Below are 20,740 nucleotides of genomic sequence, written 5' to 3'. Positions count from 1 at the left end.
ATCTCAATAATTGTTTGTTTAATATACAAAATGCTAAGGGTATTTTTTATGTAGCTGTAGGTACTATTTTCTATCCAAATAACATAGTTACGAAAATGCTTTACCAAGTGTTCCAAATAAACATTGTCCTTAATTGCCTTACTAAATGTATTCCCTACCCATAGACTAAAGAAAAAATAGACTGAAGAAAGCCTATAAAAAAGTAAAGAAAAATCTCATTATTTACGCAAAAGATGCAAAATAAAACGCTAGGTAAACTCGTAAAGGAGGAGGAAAGGAGGTTCACTTTTAAGCTGATCGTAGCTCGTAGACTCCAAACACAACGTAGGTACTGAAAGTCCAAAATGTTTAGGCCAGCACACCCCCACTTTAGTCTGTAGGTACCATCATTTGCTACCATGTCTAATTTCAACCAAGCGCTAGTCTATAAAATAAAAAAAAACACACACAGATCAAGGATAAAGGGTATGTATTGACGCCTTATTCTTTTCCAGTAAGTACTAAAATTATCTGCAACTGCAACGTACGATTGAATTGCACCACAACCTGATAATAATTATTGGGAAAAGTTAAAAAATTCTCAATAGTGGTAGTCTGGAGTTGAAAAATCCGTGAAGTTGGCCTGTGTCGGTGTCATTTTTAACCCCCGACCAAAAAAGAGGGGTGTTATAAGTTTGACGTGTGTATCTGTGTATCTGTGTATCTGTGTGTCTGTGTATCTGTGTATCTGTGTATCTGTGTATCTGTCTGTGGCATCGTAGCGCCTAAACGAATGAACCGATTTTAATTTTGTTTTTTTTGTTTGAAAGGTGGCTTGATCGAGAGTGTTCTTAGCTATAATCTAAAAAAATTGGTTCAGCCGTTTAAGAGTTATCAGCTCTTTTCTAGTTTTCTTGTAGAAAAGAAGGTTAGATAACCGTTAGGTTCATAATATTATGTCAATAGACAAATGTCAAGCTGTCAAGATGGACGTTGCCTAAATACATTATTATTTATTTGAAAATGATGTTTTGGAAAACTCAGATACTTTGGATCGTCAGGGGTGTTATAAATTTTTAATTTACACTTGTTCCAGTTGTATTGGATTCTCGTCCCGTCAGATTATAAGATTGAGAGAGTTAAAAAGAGGGTTTTCCTGATCCACTATGATCTCCTGTGATGTAATATCATTATGATTACAAAAATACGGATAAACTCGTCCCTATTCGTTCGGTCTACCCTTTTCTAGTCTGTGACAGTTCCTAACGTATGTTTTACGTTTTATCATATAACAATTATACATTTTTTGCTCCCCTTTGTTTTTAACGTTCCGCCATTTTTCAGCTTTTGTTGAATTTGGAAAAGAACTGCTAAATTGCCCGGAAATGTAAAAATTGCCACGCTTTTGCCGTAGTACCTGCGATTGTGACAAAATGATTAATCTGTTTATTATAGCCCGCAGGCGTTTTGAATTTGAGCCGAAATAACAATAGGGAGCGAGTAATGTTTTTTTTATATTGTACGGGTCACGCTATGAAGGTCCAATTTCGTTAAAAAGGTCCGAATTCAACTCGGCTGGGATCCGTTTGGAAAGCTTTGAGATGTCTTCTCTTCCAAAATTCCTGAATGCTTGAAGACCAAAGTCTTCGAACAGTGCTGGTTGCCAGTAATGACATATGGATCCGAGACATGGTCGCATGGGTCGCATTAGAAAACTCAGCGTCACTCAGCGTGCAAAATAAATAGGTATTTCAAAATTCGACAGTTTAAAAAAAAATACCGTAGTAATAATGACCGCCAAAATTTTAGCAACTAGGATAGCTAACGGATCACGAGAACGGACTAGATGAGTTCGTAATAAAATTCCAAGCCAGTAAATAAAAAACAAGAGGAAGATAAACTAAATAGTAGAATTGATAGCTGCTCTGTTTGTCTTTGTTTGTCGAAGGAAATTAGCATCGCTTTGTTCTAACGCGCTAGTTGGATTCCAACGAAATAAACTTAAGTCAAATTACACGGAATGTATTAGCCAAGTGAAATTCAGTACAGCTCGTACATTTTGATTGGCGCGCTCGACTTTAGTAGGTACTTAGATAGCAGTGCATAGTTTTGCTAAACAAACAAGTGTAAATGAAAAAATTATAACACCCCCGACAAGTGAAGGTTACAATAACTAGAAAAGAGCTGATAACTTTCAAAGCTGAACCGATTTTCTTGGATTCTAAAACACTTTCGATCAAGCCACCTTTTAAACAAAAAAAAAAACTAAATTAAAATCGGTTCATTAGTTTAGGAGCTACGATGCCACAGACAGATACACATATACACAGATACACATCTCAAACTTATAACACCCCTCTTTTTGGGTCGGGGGATAACAAGTGCTTGTTGGACTTGCAGACGAAGGGTTCCGTACCGTCGTGCAAAATATAACAAACGCTATGTACTTTTTTTATCTGCATGGCGGCCATTTTATAATTCGCCATCTTAGTTTTGTAGTATTTGTTGTAATATGTACTTAGGATTACATACTCTGTGAAAATTTCAACTCTCTACCCATGATATACAGCCCACAGACAGACGGACGGACGGAAAGCGGAGGTCTATCTATCTATTACCTTTTCATGGCCGACATTTTTAACCGATTTGGTCAATGTACAAATACAGTTTGTATTCCTTAAAGTAAGACGATAATATGCTATATTTTATCATATAAAGCCCAAGACTTCCCACGGATTTATCACAAAAAAATTATTAATCTGCGCGAAAAGTAAGGGCTTCTTCATCTAGAAATTAAAATAAGTAAATAAGCCACTCTTCCAAGAAAATGTTATTTTGCATTTGACCAAAACCTCTTAAGTTTACTGTAGGATAAAAAAAAGCTTATAATATATCTTAATGGTCAGCCCAATATATTTTTATTAGGGCGAATCTACAGGGACATTTCAGGAGGGTAGTTACACAAATTAAGTCATCATAAAGTTCGCCGTCTTATAGCCCTTTTCGTAATTATATTTTATGGGTGAAGGGCGGTAACAAGGTAGTTTTTGTTTATCATGCTAGCGAGAAAATAGAGTTATAACTTTGTTTGCTACTTTTGCAAACATGATTCCAACGCAGGAATTATTAACCCGCGACCCAAAAAGAGGGGTGTTATAAGTTTGATATGTGTATCTGTGTATCTGTCTGTGGCATCGTAGCTCCTAAACTAATGAAACGATTTTAATTTAAGTTTTTTTGTTTGAAAGGTGGCTTGATCGAGAGTATTCTTAGCTATAATTCAAAAAAATCTCTTCAGCCGTTTGAAATTTATCAGTTCTTTTCTAGTTACTGTAACCTTCACTTGTCGGGGGTGTTATAAATTTTTAATTTACACTTGTTTAACAAATTTAGCATCAAGTTATTCGAGTAGGTAAGCACGCTAATCTTCACAATATCACGAAAAAATTTCAGTCAAATGACTTATGATTTTCAATGTTTAAGGATGGTTTAAGGCTGATTTCACAATTGTCAAATAACTTTTATCTGTGGAATAAATTTGAGGTTTTGAAATGTTTCTATAGGAAATCTGTCAAAACGTCAAAAAACTATTCCTATTATTGAGGAATCGGTCCTTAATGATTTATCACCAATTAAAACAATCATAGCATCTGAGGACTATAACTGACATTTACAATTGGGTATTTGCCTACTTTTGAATTTGATAAATATTATTACTTTATTATAAACTAGGATAAAAATAATGACGTACGTTGAAAACAATATTAAAATCCAACAAAGATTTACAAAGTTACAGGCATTTTAATTTTGGAGTGGGAGGGTCTTGTATCCCTTTCTCGCAAAACGAAAATTTGTATGAAACCGCACGAAGCTACTATGGCATTAGGGACGGAGTGACGTCATAATGCTATTATCGTTATCTCTGTCTAATCTGAAATAGATAAAATGCTTATAATTTTTTTTATTTGATTGATTTAATTAGTTTTTTCAGTTTGCGTCATTATTTTTATCCTAGTTTATAATAAAGTAATAAAAAAATAAGAGTAAAATACCCTATTTGCTAAATGGACTATGAATGGAAATCCTCGATTAATATTTGCCTATTGGTCGATATCCATCGGTATTTTTGCGGTCCCTTCCCGCCACATATATCGCTATTAAATTCGAATAGACTACGACTGCCGGTTTACGTGCAGAATTGGAAATTATTGTACAACCGGTGCCAACAGAACCGAAGTTATAAAGCTTGGAACACATCTAGACTGATTGCTAAGAGCATAAGATAATAATTAGCAAGAAAGTGGGTACAAGAATAATGGAAGTTTATAATCAGACTCGTTAACTTTCTACTAAATTAATACCGCGCAAATATTTAAAATAAACAAATAAAAGCAAACAAAATTACGAGCCAAAATATATAATAACTAGCCGATGCCCGCGACTTCGCCCGCGTGGATTTAGCTTTTTTGAAATCCCGTAGGAACTCTTTGATTTTCCGGGATAAAAAGCAGCCTATGTGCTAATCCAGGATATTATCTATCTTCATTCCAAATTTCAGCCAAATCCGTCCAGTAGTCTTTGCGTGAAGGAGTAACAAACATACACACACACACACACACACACACACATACAAACTTTCGCCTTTATAATATTAGTGTGATATATAACAATGTCATGCCGTCATGCCGTCATATTGCATAGTAATTAGGATAAACCCTAGGAAATAATAGGAATCTGAACATGTTTTAATAAAAATTAAATATTTTGTAAATAAACCTGTGTGCAACCAGCTTTGGTAAGGTATAGTCCGAGTCTAATGGCTGGTAAAAATAGCTCTTATTTTTAGAAGCATAAGATTTACCGTGTGCATCTATTCACCCTTTGAAGCTGAACAGTATTTAGATGCTAAGATTCTAGGTGGATGGTTTTATTATTTTAGACTCTATTGCGTTATCTGTAGAGTTCTTTTTAGTTCAAATAAAATGTTTCACGAATGTCGAATAGGTAGAATGGAGGTGTTACGTCTTAATGTAGCAGTTTATGGCTTTAGTTTAACGATTATAGTATTGACCCTAGTATCTTTGAACTAAAGTAGCGGAATAAATTACTAGTTAAAGAGTTTTGAAACCAAATGTCGAGTCTCTTTATAAAACGAACATACCTACCGAAAGGCTGCATTGATTTTAAGGTTTGTACATTTATTGGATTTAAATAACATTTTTTACCCCCGACCCAAAAAGGAGGGTGTTATATGTTTGTGTGTATCTGTCTATCTGACTGTTGCATCGTGGCTCCTAAACTAATGAACCGATTTTAATTTAGTTTTTTTTTTGTTTGAAATGTGGCTTGATCGAGAGTGTTCTTAGCTATAATTCAAGAAAATCGGTTCAGCCGTTTGAAAGTTATCAGCTCTTTTCTAGTTACTGTAAACTTCACTTGTCGGGGGTGTTATAAATTTTTAATTCACACTGGTAATTATGAATAAACTGACTTAACTTACTGACTTGACTGATTGACTGATAAAGTAGTTACTTAGCGGGTGACGGAGAGAGCCATGCTGATATTTTCTTTACGTGATCAAATCAGAAATGAGCAAATACACACAAACACACACACACACACAAACAAACAAACACAAGTGCACACACACAGACACACATACACAGTCATCTATAATTTTAATTAAGTTATAATTTTAGCCTAGTTTGAATATTAGGAATTAATTAAGAAAACTTTAAACTTTGTACTCCTACCTTCTCCAATACAGGTATTTCCTAGTGCAGAAGGTAGGAATCTCAATCTTGCTATGTAACCCATTAAAAAAAAAAAAAATACGTAAAAGAACCAGAGTAATCGACATACCTCAATGGATTCCAAAGCTGTAGTGAGGGTAGGAGACTAAGTTTTTGACAGACTCCCTGGCTCAGTGGGTGATAAGCACTGGTCTTATTAGTCGGAGGTCCCGGGTTTGATTCCCTGTAGAGTGGGGAATTTTATAATTTCTTAATCTTTGGTTTGGTCTGGTTGGAGGCTTCGGCTGTGGCTAGTTACCACCCTACCGGCAAAGCCACCAAGCGATTTAACGTTCCGGTACTATGTCGTGTAGAAATGAGAGGGGTATGGGTTTAATAAAAACAGCCCCTTCCAGATTTGTACGCTTCCATCTTAGACTGCATTTATTTATTTATTATTATTATTATTATTTACATTAAAATATACAGATATTATAATAATAATAATAATAATAATTATTATGGCCGTGTGGCACCGGCATGGCCGTGTGGCACCGGCAGAGTAGAATGTTGCCACCCCCTCTCATCCCGTGGGTGTCGTAAGAGGCGACTAAGGGAACTGGGGAACTGATTAACATCTAAGTTCCCCAAAGCTCGGCGCGCTGGCCGCAAACAGCCTCCTCGGGGACCTGAGTGGACCCCGAGTGATGTAACCACCACTCACCCCCCCCCCCCCCCCCTTTTATATGATGGATAACAAAACAAGGAATGAGCGAATAGGGCCGCTGCCTGGGGGTCGCCAGGGCGCGCCTGGAGCTGGCGCTGGGCGTAGCAGCATGCGGGCCGCCAGTGCCACCAGTCGACCGGCGCTGCCACCTAGCCGGTCGACATATCCATCATCCCCACCAGATGGCTTGGCTCCGACAGGGTCCACCAGGGCCCAATCTTCGGCGCCCGCCGCTGGTGGTGTACGCCGCATGCGCTGGACTTCTCTCATGAACGAGAATGTCATGCGTGCGTACTACAGGGCGACAGGAGGGGAAACCGGACGGACTGGCTACCGAGCGGCAATGTACCGCGAGTTCCTGCTGCTCGAGCCGAACTTAACTGTCACGGAACAAAACCTGGCAGACCGGGCTCGGTATATTCAGCGTTCTAACATCTTCAACGCTACCGAGCTCGAACGATTACGACGTGAGGCTGTTCCGGAAGTCTCAGCACCTACCGCAGAGCAAATCGTCTCCCAGGCGGCGCCTGTCCGCGAGGAGACAATTACCACGTCACAAGATTTGCCTGTGGAGGAAGACACTGAGGGAACAGTCTCCCTTGATATAGAGCGGATGAGAGGGATTCTAGAAGAGGCGATTTCTGAAATCCGGAGCGCTCCTCTAGAGAATCGTCCGCGGCTCTCCCGACTTACACTAAATGTAGCGACGCGGGATGTCATTGAGGCCATAAACAAAATGCTGCCACAACATCTGGAGAGCAGCACTGGCCTGGGTGATACGGCTTCTATTATCTTCGGTGCGGCGCTAGCCGTGCACCGATTCATCGGTGCCAAGACTCCGGGACCGGGGCGTGCTGCTGCCACAAGGCGCAGCGCGGAACCGGCCTGGAAGAAGAGAATAGAACACCGTATCACTCTGGCCAGAGTCCTCATTGGCAGACTGCAAAGCTTCAGGTCGGGCAACACTAGGCCAAGGATTGTGCGCTCTGTTAGAGTTGCGTTTAACGGGTGTGGGGTCAGGTTGGACCAGCCTGACATTGCGCAAAAGCTAACAGAGCGCATCGACGACCTGAAGCAGAAAATCGCTGCATGGGGGAACCGCATCCGACGATACTCGGCAAGAGTCGAGCGATTTCAGCAAAATCGTCTCTTCTCGAGTGATCAGAAAAGGTTCTACAAAAGACTGGAGTGCCCAGCAGTCTGCTCTACCTCTCAACGACCGGACCCGGCCGACCTAGTCGCTTTCTGGCGGGGGGTGTGGTCGAGAGAAGTGGAGCATGAGGAGGGGCCTTGGATTGCGGCGGTAGAGGAAGCATGTGCCAGAATAGAACCGATGAACCCGGTCGCCATCTCTGCGGAGGATGTAGCTGGTGCAGTAAGGCGGGCTCCGAACTGGAAAAGCCCGGGACCCGACGGACTGCATCACTACTGGCTGAAAGGTTTTTCGGTTTGCCATGCGACCTTGGCTCGACAATTCCAAGAGGCTCTCGAGCAGAGGGCACTCCCGAGCCTTTTCACTACCGGGATCACTCACCTAACTCCAAAGTCCACCGATGCCACCGACCCGGCTAAGTATCGTCCCATTACGTGTCTTACTACCATCTATAAGACACTGACATCCGTTCTGAGCCTCAAGATCTCCCGTCACATAGACGAGAATAACATCATGTCTGGGGCTCAGAACGGATGTCGGGGCGGTGGTCGTGGTACTAAGGAGCTCCTTCTCATCGACTCCGTTGCGGGCCAACTGGTCAAACGCAACCGTCGGAATTTCTCCGCCGCCTGGATCGACTACAAAAAGGCATTCGACTCGGTGCCCCATTCATGGCTCTTAAGGGTCCTTGAGCTGTACAAAGTTGACAGTGCAGTTCGAGACTTCCTTGAGGCATGCATGGGGCAATGGAGCACGATCCTGTGTCTCCATGGTGAGCGGTTGGCGGCTGCCGATGACCGGATAAGGATAGGACGGGGTATCTTCCAGGGTGATTGTCTGAGCCCGCTATGGTTTTGCCTGTCTCTGAACCCACTTAGCACCCTGCTGGAGGGCTCGGGGACAGGCTTTCAGTTTCGGAGAGGAGGTACAAAAGTACCTCACCTTCTGTACATGGATGACCTCAAACTGCTGGCACCCAATGCCACCCGCCTGAGGGAGCTGCTGAACATCACCACTGAGTTCAGCAATTCCATCAGGATGGAGCTTGGACTGGACAAGTGTGCGGTCATACATGTGGAGAGGGGACAGGTTACTCATTCGGCCGAGATTAGTCTCGAGTCATCCAACATTAAGACCCTCTCCGAAGCTGAGTCATACCGGTATCTGGGCATGTCACAATCTCTGGGTGTAAAAGAGGCGGACATGAAACAGTCTGTTTGCGAGGCCTTTTTTGGCCGTCTGACAAAAATCTGTAAAAGTTATTTGTCAGGCGCCAATAAGGTCCGAGCTTATAACGGCTGGGTTATGCCCGTCCTCATGTACACCTTTGGCGTGCTCAGTTGGACTCAGACCGAACTTGACGCCCTGGACAGAAAAGTCCGCACGACTATGACTCTCTATCGCATGCACCATCCAAAATCGTCTGTGATGAGATTGTATATCCCCCGGAAGTGTGGAGGTCGAGGCGTATTAAGCGTCAAGACCATGCATAACCGGGAGATATCCAATCTCAGAACCTACTTTGAGACGATGAGGGGGTCCCCCATGCATAGAGAGGTCATGGAATGTGATAAAGGACTCACTCCACTATCCTTAGCCAAAACCGAGTGGCAGAAACCGGTGGTACTTAGCACCTCTGACCGGGAGACCGTATGGAAGGAGAAGGAGTTGCACGGACGCTTTTTTAAAGCTCTTAATGAGCCGCACGTAGATAAAAAAGCGTCCGTGCAATGGCTGCGCTTTGGTGACCTCTTCGGGGAAACCGAAGGGTTTGTCTGTGCGATACAAGATCAGGTGGTTAAGACGCGGAACTACCGAAAGTACATTCTGAAGGATGGCACTCACGACATCTGTCGAGCTTGTCGCCATCCCGGCGAGTCACTCAGACATGTGCTTTCGGGATGTTCGGCGCTTGCCAACACTGAGTATCTGCACAGACACAACCAAGCAGCCAAAATCCTTCACCAAGAGCTTGCTCTGAAGTACGGTCTCCTGGATGAGAGGTTGCCGTATTACAGGTACACACCGGTGCCGGTACTCGAGCGCGACGGAGTCCGGCTCTATTGGGACCGGTCCATCATCACAGACAGGACTATTCTAGCGAATAAGCCTGACATTGTGGTGGTGGACCGGGCACAGTCGAGGGTGTTTTTGGTGGACATCACCATTCCATATGACGAGAACCTCGTGAGAGCTGAGACGGAGAAAAAACGCAAGTATCTTGATCTGGCTCACGAGGTTTCCGACATGTGGCATGTGGAGTCCACCGAAATCATCCCAATCGTCATATCTGCAAACGGGTTGATCCCAGTCAGCCTCGCTCACCATCTGAGGCGGCTGGGGTTCCGTGGCAGTTCGCTCGCAGCCAGGATGCAAAAAGCGGTCTTGCTAGACTCGGCTAGGATAGTCCGCCGCTTTCTCAACCTGTCGCCCTGACCCCCGGCCGTTTGGTCTCCCCTGCCGGGGCGTAATCCTCCGCCCGGTACAAATATGTATTTATGTAAATGTGTATGTAGGTTTATTTATTTTTATATATGTAAGTATATTATATTATCTTTGGCTTTTATATATATCTATTTTGTAACCGGGCGTGAGAGTAAGTTATATCTATAATAATAATAATAATAATAATAATTTATTTGATACTTATACATGGGTTACATATCAAGATTGAGATTCCTACCTTCTGCACTAGGAAATACCTGTATTGCAGAAGGTAGGAGTACAAAGTTTACTACAAGTACTTGTGTTTGTTTGTGTGGGCGTGTGTGTGTGTGTGTGTGTGTGCGGTGTGTATGCTCGCGCGCTATTTCTTGACTATTAAAATATTTTCTGTTTCGTCATAGCCCTTAGCTACCAGCCAGCTTTTAACTGCTCTGGTTAGATCGAATTTATTTATTCTGCTTATGTTGATACCTTTGCTAACCCTGTTAAATATATTATATGCATATGATGAGCGAAATTCGAATTGTGTTCCAGCAAAGCATGTATTTGTAAAATGTGTAGGGAGTTTGATTACTCTTTTGCTATTGTTTATAGTGCAAGGATCAATTTTAGAGTGGAAGCGCAAAATTATTGAACATAAGTATTGTTGTCGGACATTAAGTACATTGCATTCTTTATATAAATCATCAGTGGGATATCTAAATGGTTTTTTAAAAATAGTTTTAAGTAAAGTTCTGTGAGCGCGTTCTAGCCGCAACATAAAAGTTTTGCCAGCCCCACCCCATGCACATATGCAATAGGTCATAATCGAAAGACATAGTGACTTGTAGACCATCATAGTTGTTTCGATAGGGGCAATATCTCTTAGATTCCTAAATAATGGGATGAGTTTCTTGATTTTATTAGAAGTGTTATGGATATGAGTTGACCAGCTAAGATGTTCATCTAATGTAATTCCAAGATATTTAACAGTTGTCTCTTTGGTTAAAATGTCACAGCTACAACAAGCGTCTAGCCCACTTTTCCGATTACAAGGATAACATTGCATTACAAGGACAGCATTATCACATACCACCAGGTGAGATTGCAGTCAAGGGCTAATTTTTATCTGAATTTAAAAAAAAGTTGCTGCAAGATAGCGAAGATTTCAGTAGCGCGATTAATATCGATGCCCCTTATAGATATAACTGATACAATGTTATATCCTCTCTTTCTATAACTTATACCAAAGTCCTAATTTAACAGAAAAAAATACGTAATTAACCTTAATCAAATCTTTAACACCACTTACAATCCACGGTCCATTCTACCATTTTTCTCTATTCACATAGAATTGTAACATTCCACCGCGCACATAGAATTTTACAACCGCAAACTTTTATTCGCGGAATTAAATTAACCAAAATGTCGGTCGGGGTGACGGCAGACGGGAATTATCTGAGCGTTGTCTCTGAGGCGATAACTTTTTCGTTGTTAGTCCGGCTTCCTATTACACCGAAGCGTAATTGTGTATCTCAAATGGAACAGTATTAATTATTATTTTTCTTGTTTCAATAAACATCGAAGCAGCTTCCATACGGTATGACTGTGAATTTTTTCAACTATCTTAAAAAATAACCTGTAATAATATGTATGTATATGTACTACATAATTTATAAACGTGTATTTTAATCTAATTAGTATAATCTGACACTGTTTACCTATCATATTTTATGCCGCAATATCGACGGTTTAGTATCGATAATGCTACATTTTTAGCAAAAATGACCATAAATTCATTTCATTTCAAAGCCACCAGAACCACCTGACTGGAGTACACGATGTGTTTCCCTAGATTGATGCTACGTTTATGCACTAAAGCGAGGCAATAGCAGATTATGTGCATCAGAGTCTCGGCAGGTTCCTGGCATAGCCTTCAGATGTCTATACCCTTGAGTGTAAAGTTGTACATGTGTCTGCTTAGTATACAGTAAACCCATCAGAGCTTGCACTGAGAATTCTCTTACCTTACTAAACTGTGTGATAGGCAGTCTAGCTAAACGCGTAGAACGGTTGAATTTTCCCAGAAGTAGCACAAGAATCACGATCCTTGCATAACTTATTTCACCAGTGAGATTAAGCTGTGCAAATAAAATACTTGTATATTCTAGTATTTCAACTACATATAAAATTACAACAAAATTAAACGTATGATTATTGTATTACTGTAAAGTCAAAGTCACAAAAGTATACTCTTGAATGTCAAACAATGATGTAGTGGTGATAATTACCTAATTACGCTAACATAAAACTAAAGCTATGAGGGTTCCAAACGCGTTCAAATCTGAGAAGAGCCCACAACAAACTCAGCCGAGTTAATTGACTTAAACGTCATAACTCTGAATAGTTAGTGCAAGCCTGGGATCGAAACACCTTTGCACTGAGCATCATTAAGTAGATTCAAATTCAAAGTATTTTTACTCAATTAAACTTTTACAAGTGCTTTTGAATCGTCAAAATAATCTACCACTGGTTCGGAATGCCGTTCCTACCGAGAAGAAGCAAGAAACTCGGCGGTTGCTCTTTTCAAGTATTCAATATGCCTAATAATAATAGAACTTAGGAATTGAAGTTATCCACATTTGAAATCAGTTACAAAAGAAATATTTCTACACTAGATGATGCCCACGACTTCGTCCGCATAGATTTTTAAAAATCCCATGGGAACTCTTTGCTTTTCCGGGATAAAAGTACTAATAGCCTATGTCCATCCCCGAAATGTAAACTAACTTTCATATTTTTTTATTTACCAAATTTCATCAAAATTGGTTAAATTGTTGGGCCTGTAGCAGACAGACCGACAGACAGACAGATAGACACACTTTCACATTTATTATACATTATACATTAAGGGGGGGTCTCTCCGTCACTCGCTCCATACAAACGTAGTTTCAATTTCATTTGAATATGGAGCAACCAAAGTCTATGAAATTTTGCAGAGATATTCTAGAAACTAATATCTATGCCTGTGGTTTTCCAGATTTCTGTTAAATACATATTCGGTTTGAAAGTTACTCGGTCTTAAAAATTCACATACAAATCTTTGAGCTCCTGTAATTTTGAAACTACATATTATTAGAAAAATTTTATGGAAAAAATTTCATGGACTTTGGTTGCTGAGTATTCAAATGAAATTGGAACTACGATTGTATGAAGTAAGTTGCGGAGAGAGCCCTGTTAAGTATGGATTTTTGTACATTAATTGTTTTTCTTTTTTACTCGAATTGTTTAACCATGTCCCGAATATAAATGAAATACTGCGTATAATGCACAAAATTTGCACAGTAATGGTGCAATAATTTTCACGGAACGAATGAACTGACTCCTCATATTTTAAGCGCGTGACTCCGATAAGCTTTATACAACTTAACCTTCCTTCTTTTCGAATGATTTTGAATATAAAATTTCGGTCACTTTATTTTTATTTTGTTTACCTATTCATCCCACTGATATTATGAATGTGAAAGTGTGGATGTTTGGATGTTTGTTACTCAATCACGCAAAAACTACTGGACGGATTTGGCTGGGAATAGAGATAGATTATAGCCCTGGATTAACACATAGGCTACTTTTTATCCCGGAAAATAAAAAAGTTCCCGCGGGATTTTGAAAAACGTAAATTCACGTGGATGAAGTCGCGGGCATCAACTAGTAAATCAATAAATGTATCAACTTAAATTAAGTTTCTCATCCGTGTCTGACACATCATGTATCATAGTCGTAGCTCTCTCGTAGCAAGTTGTAGCGCCGTAGCGGTTCGTAGCACTACTTTGATACTCATAATAATAAATTGTAATTAATATCCCTAAACAGTCTATCAATATTCGTTAAAACATAATAAAATCAGTATAATAATTTTAGATAGGTACTTGTATAAAACTACAAAGCTCAAAGGATTAGCAAGCTGAAGTGGCAATGGGCAGGTCATGTCTGTCGCAGAACCGACGGCCGATGGGGCAGACGTGTTCTGGAGTGGAGACCGCGTACCGGTAAGCGCAGTGTGGGACGACCTCCTGCCCGCCGGACCGATGACCTGAAGAAGGTGGCGGGGAGCGGGTGGATGAGGAAGGCGGAGGACCGTGTTTGGTGGCGCGCTCTTGGAAAGGCCTATGTCCAGTAGTGGACGCATACAGGCTGATGGATGGATGACTTGTATAAAACACAAGCGATAAGTGATATTTTTGAAAATGTTTAACAGACGCTTGGAAGAGGATCTAAATATCGAAAAGTGAACAAACGATCGAAAAAAAAACTACGGCACTGCATTGGCTGGGCCGCGCTTCCATAAGAAAAGAGACAGAGTAGGTACAGCTTCGTTTATATCGAATACTTAACAATCATCATCATCATCAACCGATAGTCATCCACTTCTGGATATAGGTTTCTTGTAGGGACTTCCACACGCCACGGTCTTACGCCGCCTGAATCCAGCGGCTTCTTGTGACTCGCGTGAATTATGATCCGTCAATCCATACTAATATTATAAATGCGAAAGTGTGTCTGTCTGCTACCTTTTCACGGCCCAACAGTTTTACCGATTCCGACGAAATTTGGTACAGGGTTAGCTTAGTCCCGGGGACGGACATAAGCTACTTTTTATCTCAGAAAATCAAAGGGTTCCCACGGGATCTTTAAAAACCTAAATCCACGCGGACAAAGTCGCGGGCATCCTCTAGTACTCTATAATAATAATAATTAATACCTCAAGACTTTTTATGGTCACAACAGTTCTTTTATCACAAAAAGAACGTAGGTACAATGAAATAATGGTCGATAGAGAGAATCATTCAATAAAAGGAGTGTAAAAAAATAATAATCCTGGACCATCGCAGTACGGTTTTGCGCACGCAAAACTACTAAATCAATCTTCATGCAGTTCGGAACTGGGTCGGCGTTTGCCAATGCTTTGTAGATACTGGATAAGCATATTATAAGTAATATTTCACACCAATTGTGTACACGTGACACGTGCGTAGTGACTCGCGTAAACCCCTAATACCTTACGCATACGTCCACGCTTTACGCAAGCGGTGTGCTATGTTTACGGTTTACAACGCAATGGTATGCGCTACGTCTACGCTTACGCAGCCTGTGTGAAGGAGCTATTATCCTCAATTTAGACTCAAGAAAACTTTTACGACTTGTTATTTAGTTTGTACTTGTACAAGCTTTTTTGTTTCAAAGTCAATGTCATTTTTTTCAAAATTGTTAAGTACCATTGTAATGTTTGTATTTGCTTGATGTTTTAATTTACTTCTCTAATGATATTATTTATCACAAACTGAATGAATAAAAAGAACTTTGTAAGGACTAGACGAAGGACTAGAAATCTAATCCACGTGAAATTCAAGATAGTTTTGTGTTTAAATTTTAGGTTTTGAGTTGCATATTTTTTTACTACAATAATTGATTTGCTCGTTTTTTATTACGTTAACCTAATAGTTAGCTACTGAATTTTTAATGAGCATTTATGTATTTATGATTTTATAAACCTACACGATTCATTGTTTGAATTTCAGAACATTTTCAGTGTATGTAAAAGTGGAAATAAAGTGCATTATATTATTATTATATACAAGTTATTATATTATTATTATATTATAAAGATTATTATTATTATAATATAAAGATTGAGACAATCGCAAATGTTTCCTTAATTTTCAAATGTCACTTCTAGTGTAGTTCTAATTCCGCGCTGTTCTTCAGTGATGCCTTCGTCACAGGGTGTCCTGGCTAGATTAATGAGTAAGCGGGCATAGACAGTTCTCGCTGAAAAATCGCTTTTGAGCGCATTCGAGTGTGTGAGGTGCATACGAGCCCGGATTATGGCTTTCGTGCAAAAGATTTGTGGGCGAAATGGAAATTGCATTTGAAGAAGGTTGAAGAATCTTCTGCTTCTAATTTACTGTTCAATGCTTTTGAATGAAATATTTCCTTGCTATTCCTGAACCTTTGAAGCGGAGGTTCTTTAACTGTCGTTTGGGAGGGTATCTGAATTACATTTATTTAAAGTGTAACGAATACACAAGATTGCAAGTGATGATTCAGTTCGATTATAATGAACATGGAAAAATGAGACGATAAAAAAATAATAGGTTGCCAAAAACCTTTCTCTGAAATTTCTGCTCTACCAAATTCTGCTTAGGTAACTTAAAATATAAGAAACCCTCGACACAAAAACCTCTATAAGAAAACTAGAAAAGAGCTGATAACTTTCAAACGGCTGAGCCGATTTTCCTCGATTATAGCTAAGAACACTCTCGATCAAGCCACCTTTCAAACAAAAAAAAAAACTAAATTAAAATCGGTCCATTCGTTTAGGAGCTACGATGCCACAGACAGATACACAAATACCCAGATACACAGATACACACGTCAAGCTTATAACACCCCTCTTTTTGGGTCGGGGGTTAAAAATTACTACGTATCTCGCATGATTTTCGTACGTACAATAATACGTCCTAATATGTCCGGTCATGTTTGGATATGTCATAACATGGGACATGTCCACGGTCCAGTTAATATGTACATACATAATGTGAAAATAATGACCGCACAAATTCCGTTATACGTATACATTGTCGCCATCTAAATGGTGATGTTTAAAGTTTACACCCCGCGTCGTAGTTCATCGCGTTTTAAATAGATGGCGCTGTCAGCAAATTTAGTCCAATGGTTTTTAAATGGTCCAATGGTGGTTAAATTATAATAATTTATTACCATTTTTAACCAACATCGTTTAATAAGAATTAATTATTATTATATTTTCGTGATAATAAATCTATTTTTTTTTAAATTAAGTAGGTACCTATATTAATATTTTATGAAGAGAGCAATATCTCGCTTTCTAATTTAATACTAGTAGGTACCTATATTCTACAATAAATTAAATAACATGTCTAAATCGGTCGCTATTTATATTTCTGCAGAAAAACTTTATAAAAAGGATAGCTTAATACATATTTTAGACCTAAATATTTTTAGTTTTTAAGATTGTAAGTCTATGACAAAACGAAACTTAGTAATTATTATTATTGATAGTATAAAAGTTAAGATGTCTTTTGCATTAAAAATAAGAAAAAAATAACACTATTTTTAGACTAGTCAGTATCAGAATAACAGCAATAGGTAGGTAGGTCATAGTTGCGTTTTTTTAAATCATTTTAGGGTTCCGTACCTCAAAAGGAAAAACGGAACCCTTATAGGATCACTTTGTTGTCTGTCTGTCCGTCCGTCCGTCCGTCGTGTCTGTCAAGAAAACCTATAGGGTACTTCCCGTTGACCTAGAATCATGAAATTTGGCAGGTAGGTAGGTCTTATAGCACAAGTACAGGAATAAATCTGAAAACCGCGAATTTGTGGTTACATCATTAAAAAAATAAATTAAATGTATTTTGATTTTCAAAATAAGATAACTATGCCAAGTGGGGTATCATATGAAAGGGCTTAACTTGTTTTAAAACAGATTTTTATTTATTTTTTTGTATAACAGTTTTTGATTTATCGTGCAAAATTTTGGAAAAAAAATCCCGAGTACGGAACCCTCAGTGCGCGAGTCTGACTCGCACTTGGCTGGATTTTTTTTAAATCTTTCTTTAGCTAAAGATAAAGTAATTTTCCCTGGCATGTTTTGGTTTATTGAAGCACTGGAAAGGACAACTTCAGTAGTCTCAATTACTTGAGTAAGTACAAGTAGGTATGTATAGTATCTATCTCACAATATCAAGTTGATCAACTTTACTATAATATAAAGTTGCCATTATACCTACATCTCACAAGTTGATCAACTTTACTATAATATAAAGTTGCCATTATACATCTCACAAGTTGATCAACTTTACTATAGTATAAAGTTGATGGACTATGTGAAGAACAAAGTTACTACTATTACCTATTACAGATACCTAATATCCTTACGTCTAGGTATTAGTTTGGCTGTTGGAAGCCCCAATGACGCTTTCCTCACAATTTTTACCTGACTACGGCAAAGCCCTTTTGGCTTACGGAACCCTCGGTGCGCGAGTCTGACTCGCATTTGGCCGGTTTTTTATTATTAATTTTTTTATTATTAATATTTAAAAATACCAAATTGTAAATCAATTTAATTTGTATTTATTATTAAAATATTTAAATTATTATTCATTTATCATTTATGATTCCTCTTTTATTAAAAAAGGATATTAATTAATTATTATTTAAAAATACCAAATTATTAACCAACTAGCTGTGCCCGCGACTTCGTTCGCGTGGAATAGTGACTTTTCGCGCTTTATATAGCCACGGACGCTTAGGCGCGAGACGTGTAGTACGTACTCTGTACGTTAAAAATGTTCGCCGTGATTCTTTAAATTGACATAACTTTTTTATTTATGAACCGATTGACATGAAATAAACACTAAATGTTAAGTGAAGCTTACTACAATATATTAGTGAAAACCGTATCTAAATCGAATAAGCCGTTTCTGATATTAGCGTGCACAAACACACAGACAAACAGACAAACAGACAAAAAAAAAATTACAATTTCGGGTTCGGCATCGATATAATAACAACCCCTGCTACTTTTTTTTATATATTTCCATTGTACAGACACCACTTTTCTACAATTTTATTATATGTAAGTATAGATTTAATTTGTAACAAGTAGTTACATACAATAGTCAAGTAATTTTAGATTTCCAGTAGAGTAATTAATTCGGTCGCAATCCGATTGAATATTGAAATGCAGCGATCAGTAGCCGGGGAGCGTTGTCGTGGGACTTGTACTGTCAATTTGTGCAGCGCGGGACGTTTGGTGCCTCACTGCTCCTCATTGTACATTGAGGGACGAACGATTTGTTTAGGAATCACACTAAAAAACTTAAAAAAAAAAAACAAATACTATTTTTAGGGTTCCGTACCTCAAAAGGAAACACAGAACCCTTATAGGATCACTTTGTTGTCTGTCTGCCTGCCTGTCTGTCTGTCTGTCTGTCTGTCTGTCTGTCCATCCGTCCGTCAAGAAAACCTATAGGGTACCTATTTCCCGTTGACCTGGAATCATGAAATTTTCTCATATTAAAAAGATTCGATTGAATGTTGAAATGGAGCGATCAGTTGACGGGGAGAGTTGTGGTGGGACTGGTACTGTCAATTTGTGCAGCGCGAGACGTTTGGTGCCTGACTGCTCCTCATTGTACATTGAGCGACGAACGATTTGTTTAGGAATCACATTAAAAAACTTAAAAAAAACAAATACTATTTTTAGGGTTCCGTACCTCAAAAGGAAAAACAGAACCCTTATAGGATCACTTTGTTGTCTGTCTGCCTGCCTGCCTGTCTGTCTGTCTGTCTGTTTGTCTGTCTGTCCGTCCGTCCGTCAAGAAAACCTATAGGGTACCTACTTCCCGTTGATCTGGAATCATGAAATTTTCACATATTAAAAAGATTCGATTGAATGTTGAAATGCAGCGATCAGTTGACGGGGAGAGTTGTCGTGGGGCTGGTACTGTCAATTTGTGCAGCGTGGGACGTTTGGTGCCTCACTGCTCCTCATTGTACATTGAGCGACGAACGATTTGTTTAGGAATCACATTAAAAAACTTAAAAAAAAAACAAATACTATTTCTAGGGTTCCGTACCTCAAAAGGAAAAACAGAACCCTTATAGGATCACTTTGTTGTCTGTCTGTCTGTCTGTCTGTCCGTCCGTCCGTCAAGAAAACCTATAGGGTACCTACTTCCCGTTGATCTGGAATCATGAAATTTTCTTATATTAAAAAGTTTCGATTGAATGTTGAAATGCAGCGATCAGTTGACGGGGAGAGTTGTCGTGGGACTTGTACTGTCAATTTGTGCAGCGTGGGACGTTTGGTGCCTCACTGCTCCTCATTGTACATTGAGCGACGAACGATTTGTTTACGAATCACATTAAAAAACTTAAAAAAAAACAAATACTATTTTTAGGGTTCCGTACCTCAAAAGGAAAAATAGAACCCTTATAGGATCACTTTGTTGTCTGTCTGCCTGCCTGTCTGTCTGTCTGTCCGTCCGTCCGTCAAGAAAACCTATAGGGTACTTCCCGTTGACCTAGAATCATGAAATTTTCTCATATTAAAAAGATTCGATTGTATGTTGAAATGCAGCAATCAGTCGGCGGGGTGAGTTGTCGTGGGACTTGTACTGTCAATATTTGTAGCGTGGGACGTTTGGTGCCTGACTGCTCATTGTACACTGGGCGACGGACAATTTATTTAGAAATCGTATTAAAAAAGTTAATATTATAGCAGTGGCAAGTAAAAGATACCTTTTTTAGGGTGCTAAAGGGACCCTATTACCTACCTACTAAGCCTCCACAGTCCATCCGTCTATCTGTCTGTCTATCAGCGAGCTGTACCTATCTCGTGAACTGTACCTAATAGAGTTGCAATTTTCACAGAACGTGTATTTCTATTTCTAAAATTTATTAAATGGTTGCCATAAAAATTTAATAAAATCAAAAAGTTTCTTGTACTATGGTACGGAACCCTTCGTGTGCGAGTCCATCTCGCCTCTGACCGGTCTTTTAGTTGAGTGGGCTTACTGGAAATAGCACTTCTATAAGTATTTATTTAGTTGAATGTTGGAATATTATTCAATTACCGCAGTCCCCTTTAAACAAACAACATGGTGAAAGCGACTCCGAACT

General features: G+C 39.2%; 1 protein-coding gene across 1 annotated transcript; it reads left to right on the top strand.

Annotated features, from left to right (window-relative positions):
- Positions 1-6,460: 6,460 nt before the first annotated feature.
- LOC123873463 lies at positions 6,461-15,812 on the top strand. The gene is made up of 3 exons (XM_045918308.1): positions 6,461-7,305; positions 7,459-7,813; positions 15,753-15,812. Exons 1-3 carry the CDS (start codon positions 6,461-6,463, stop codon positions 15,810-15,812), a joined length of 1,260 nt encoding a protein of 419 aa, XP_045774264.1.
- Positions 15,813-20,740: the final 4,928 nt, after the last annotated feature.

This window comes from Maniola jurtina, chromosome 16, assembly GCF_905333055.1.
Source record: "Maniola jurtina chromosome 16, ilManJurt1.1, whole genome shotgun sequence".
In the NCBI taxonomy this organism is placed as follows: domain Eukaryota; kingdom Metazoa; phylum Arthropoda; class Insecta; order Lepidoptera; family Nymphalidae; genus Maniola; species Maniola jurtina.
Note: the sequence above shows the minus strand (reverse complement) of the source record. Positions and strands in the feature narration are given on the sequence as shown.

Excerpts from the sequence above, each read along its gene's own strand:
- LOC123873463 (XM_045918308.1), top strand. The coding sequence starts at position 6,461 with ATGGATAACAAAACAAGGAATGAGCGAATAGGGCCGCTGCCTGGGGGT. Across the intron at positions 7,306-7,458 it reads GGGCGTGCTGCTGCCACAAG|GTTGGACCAGCCTGACATTG; the intron begins GCGCAGCGCGGA and ends GTGTGGGGTCAG. Across the intron at positions 7,814-15,752 it reads CGGAGGATGTAGCTGGTGCA|TGTAGTTCTAATTCCGCGCT; the intron begins GTAAGGCGGGCT and ends TGTCACTTCTAG.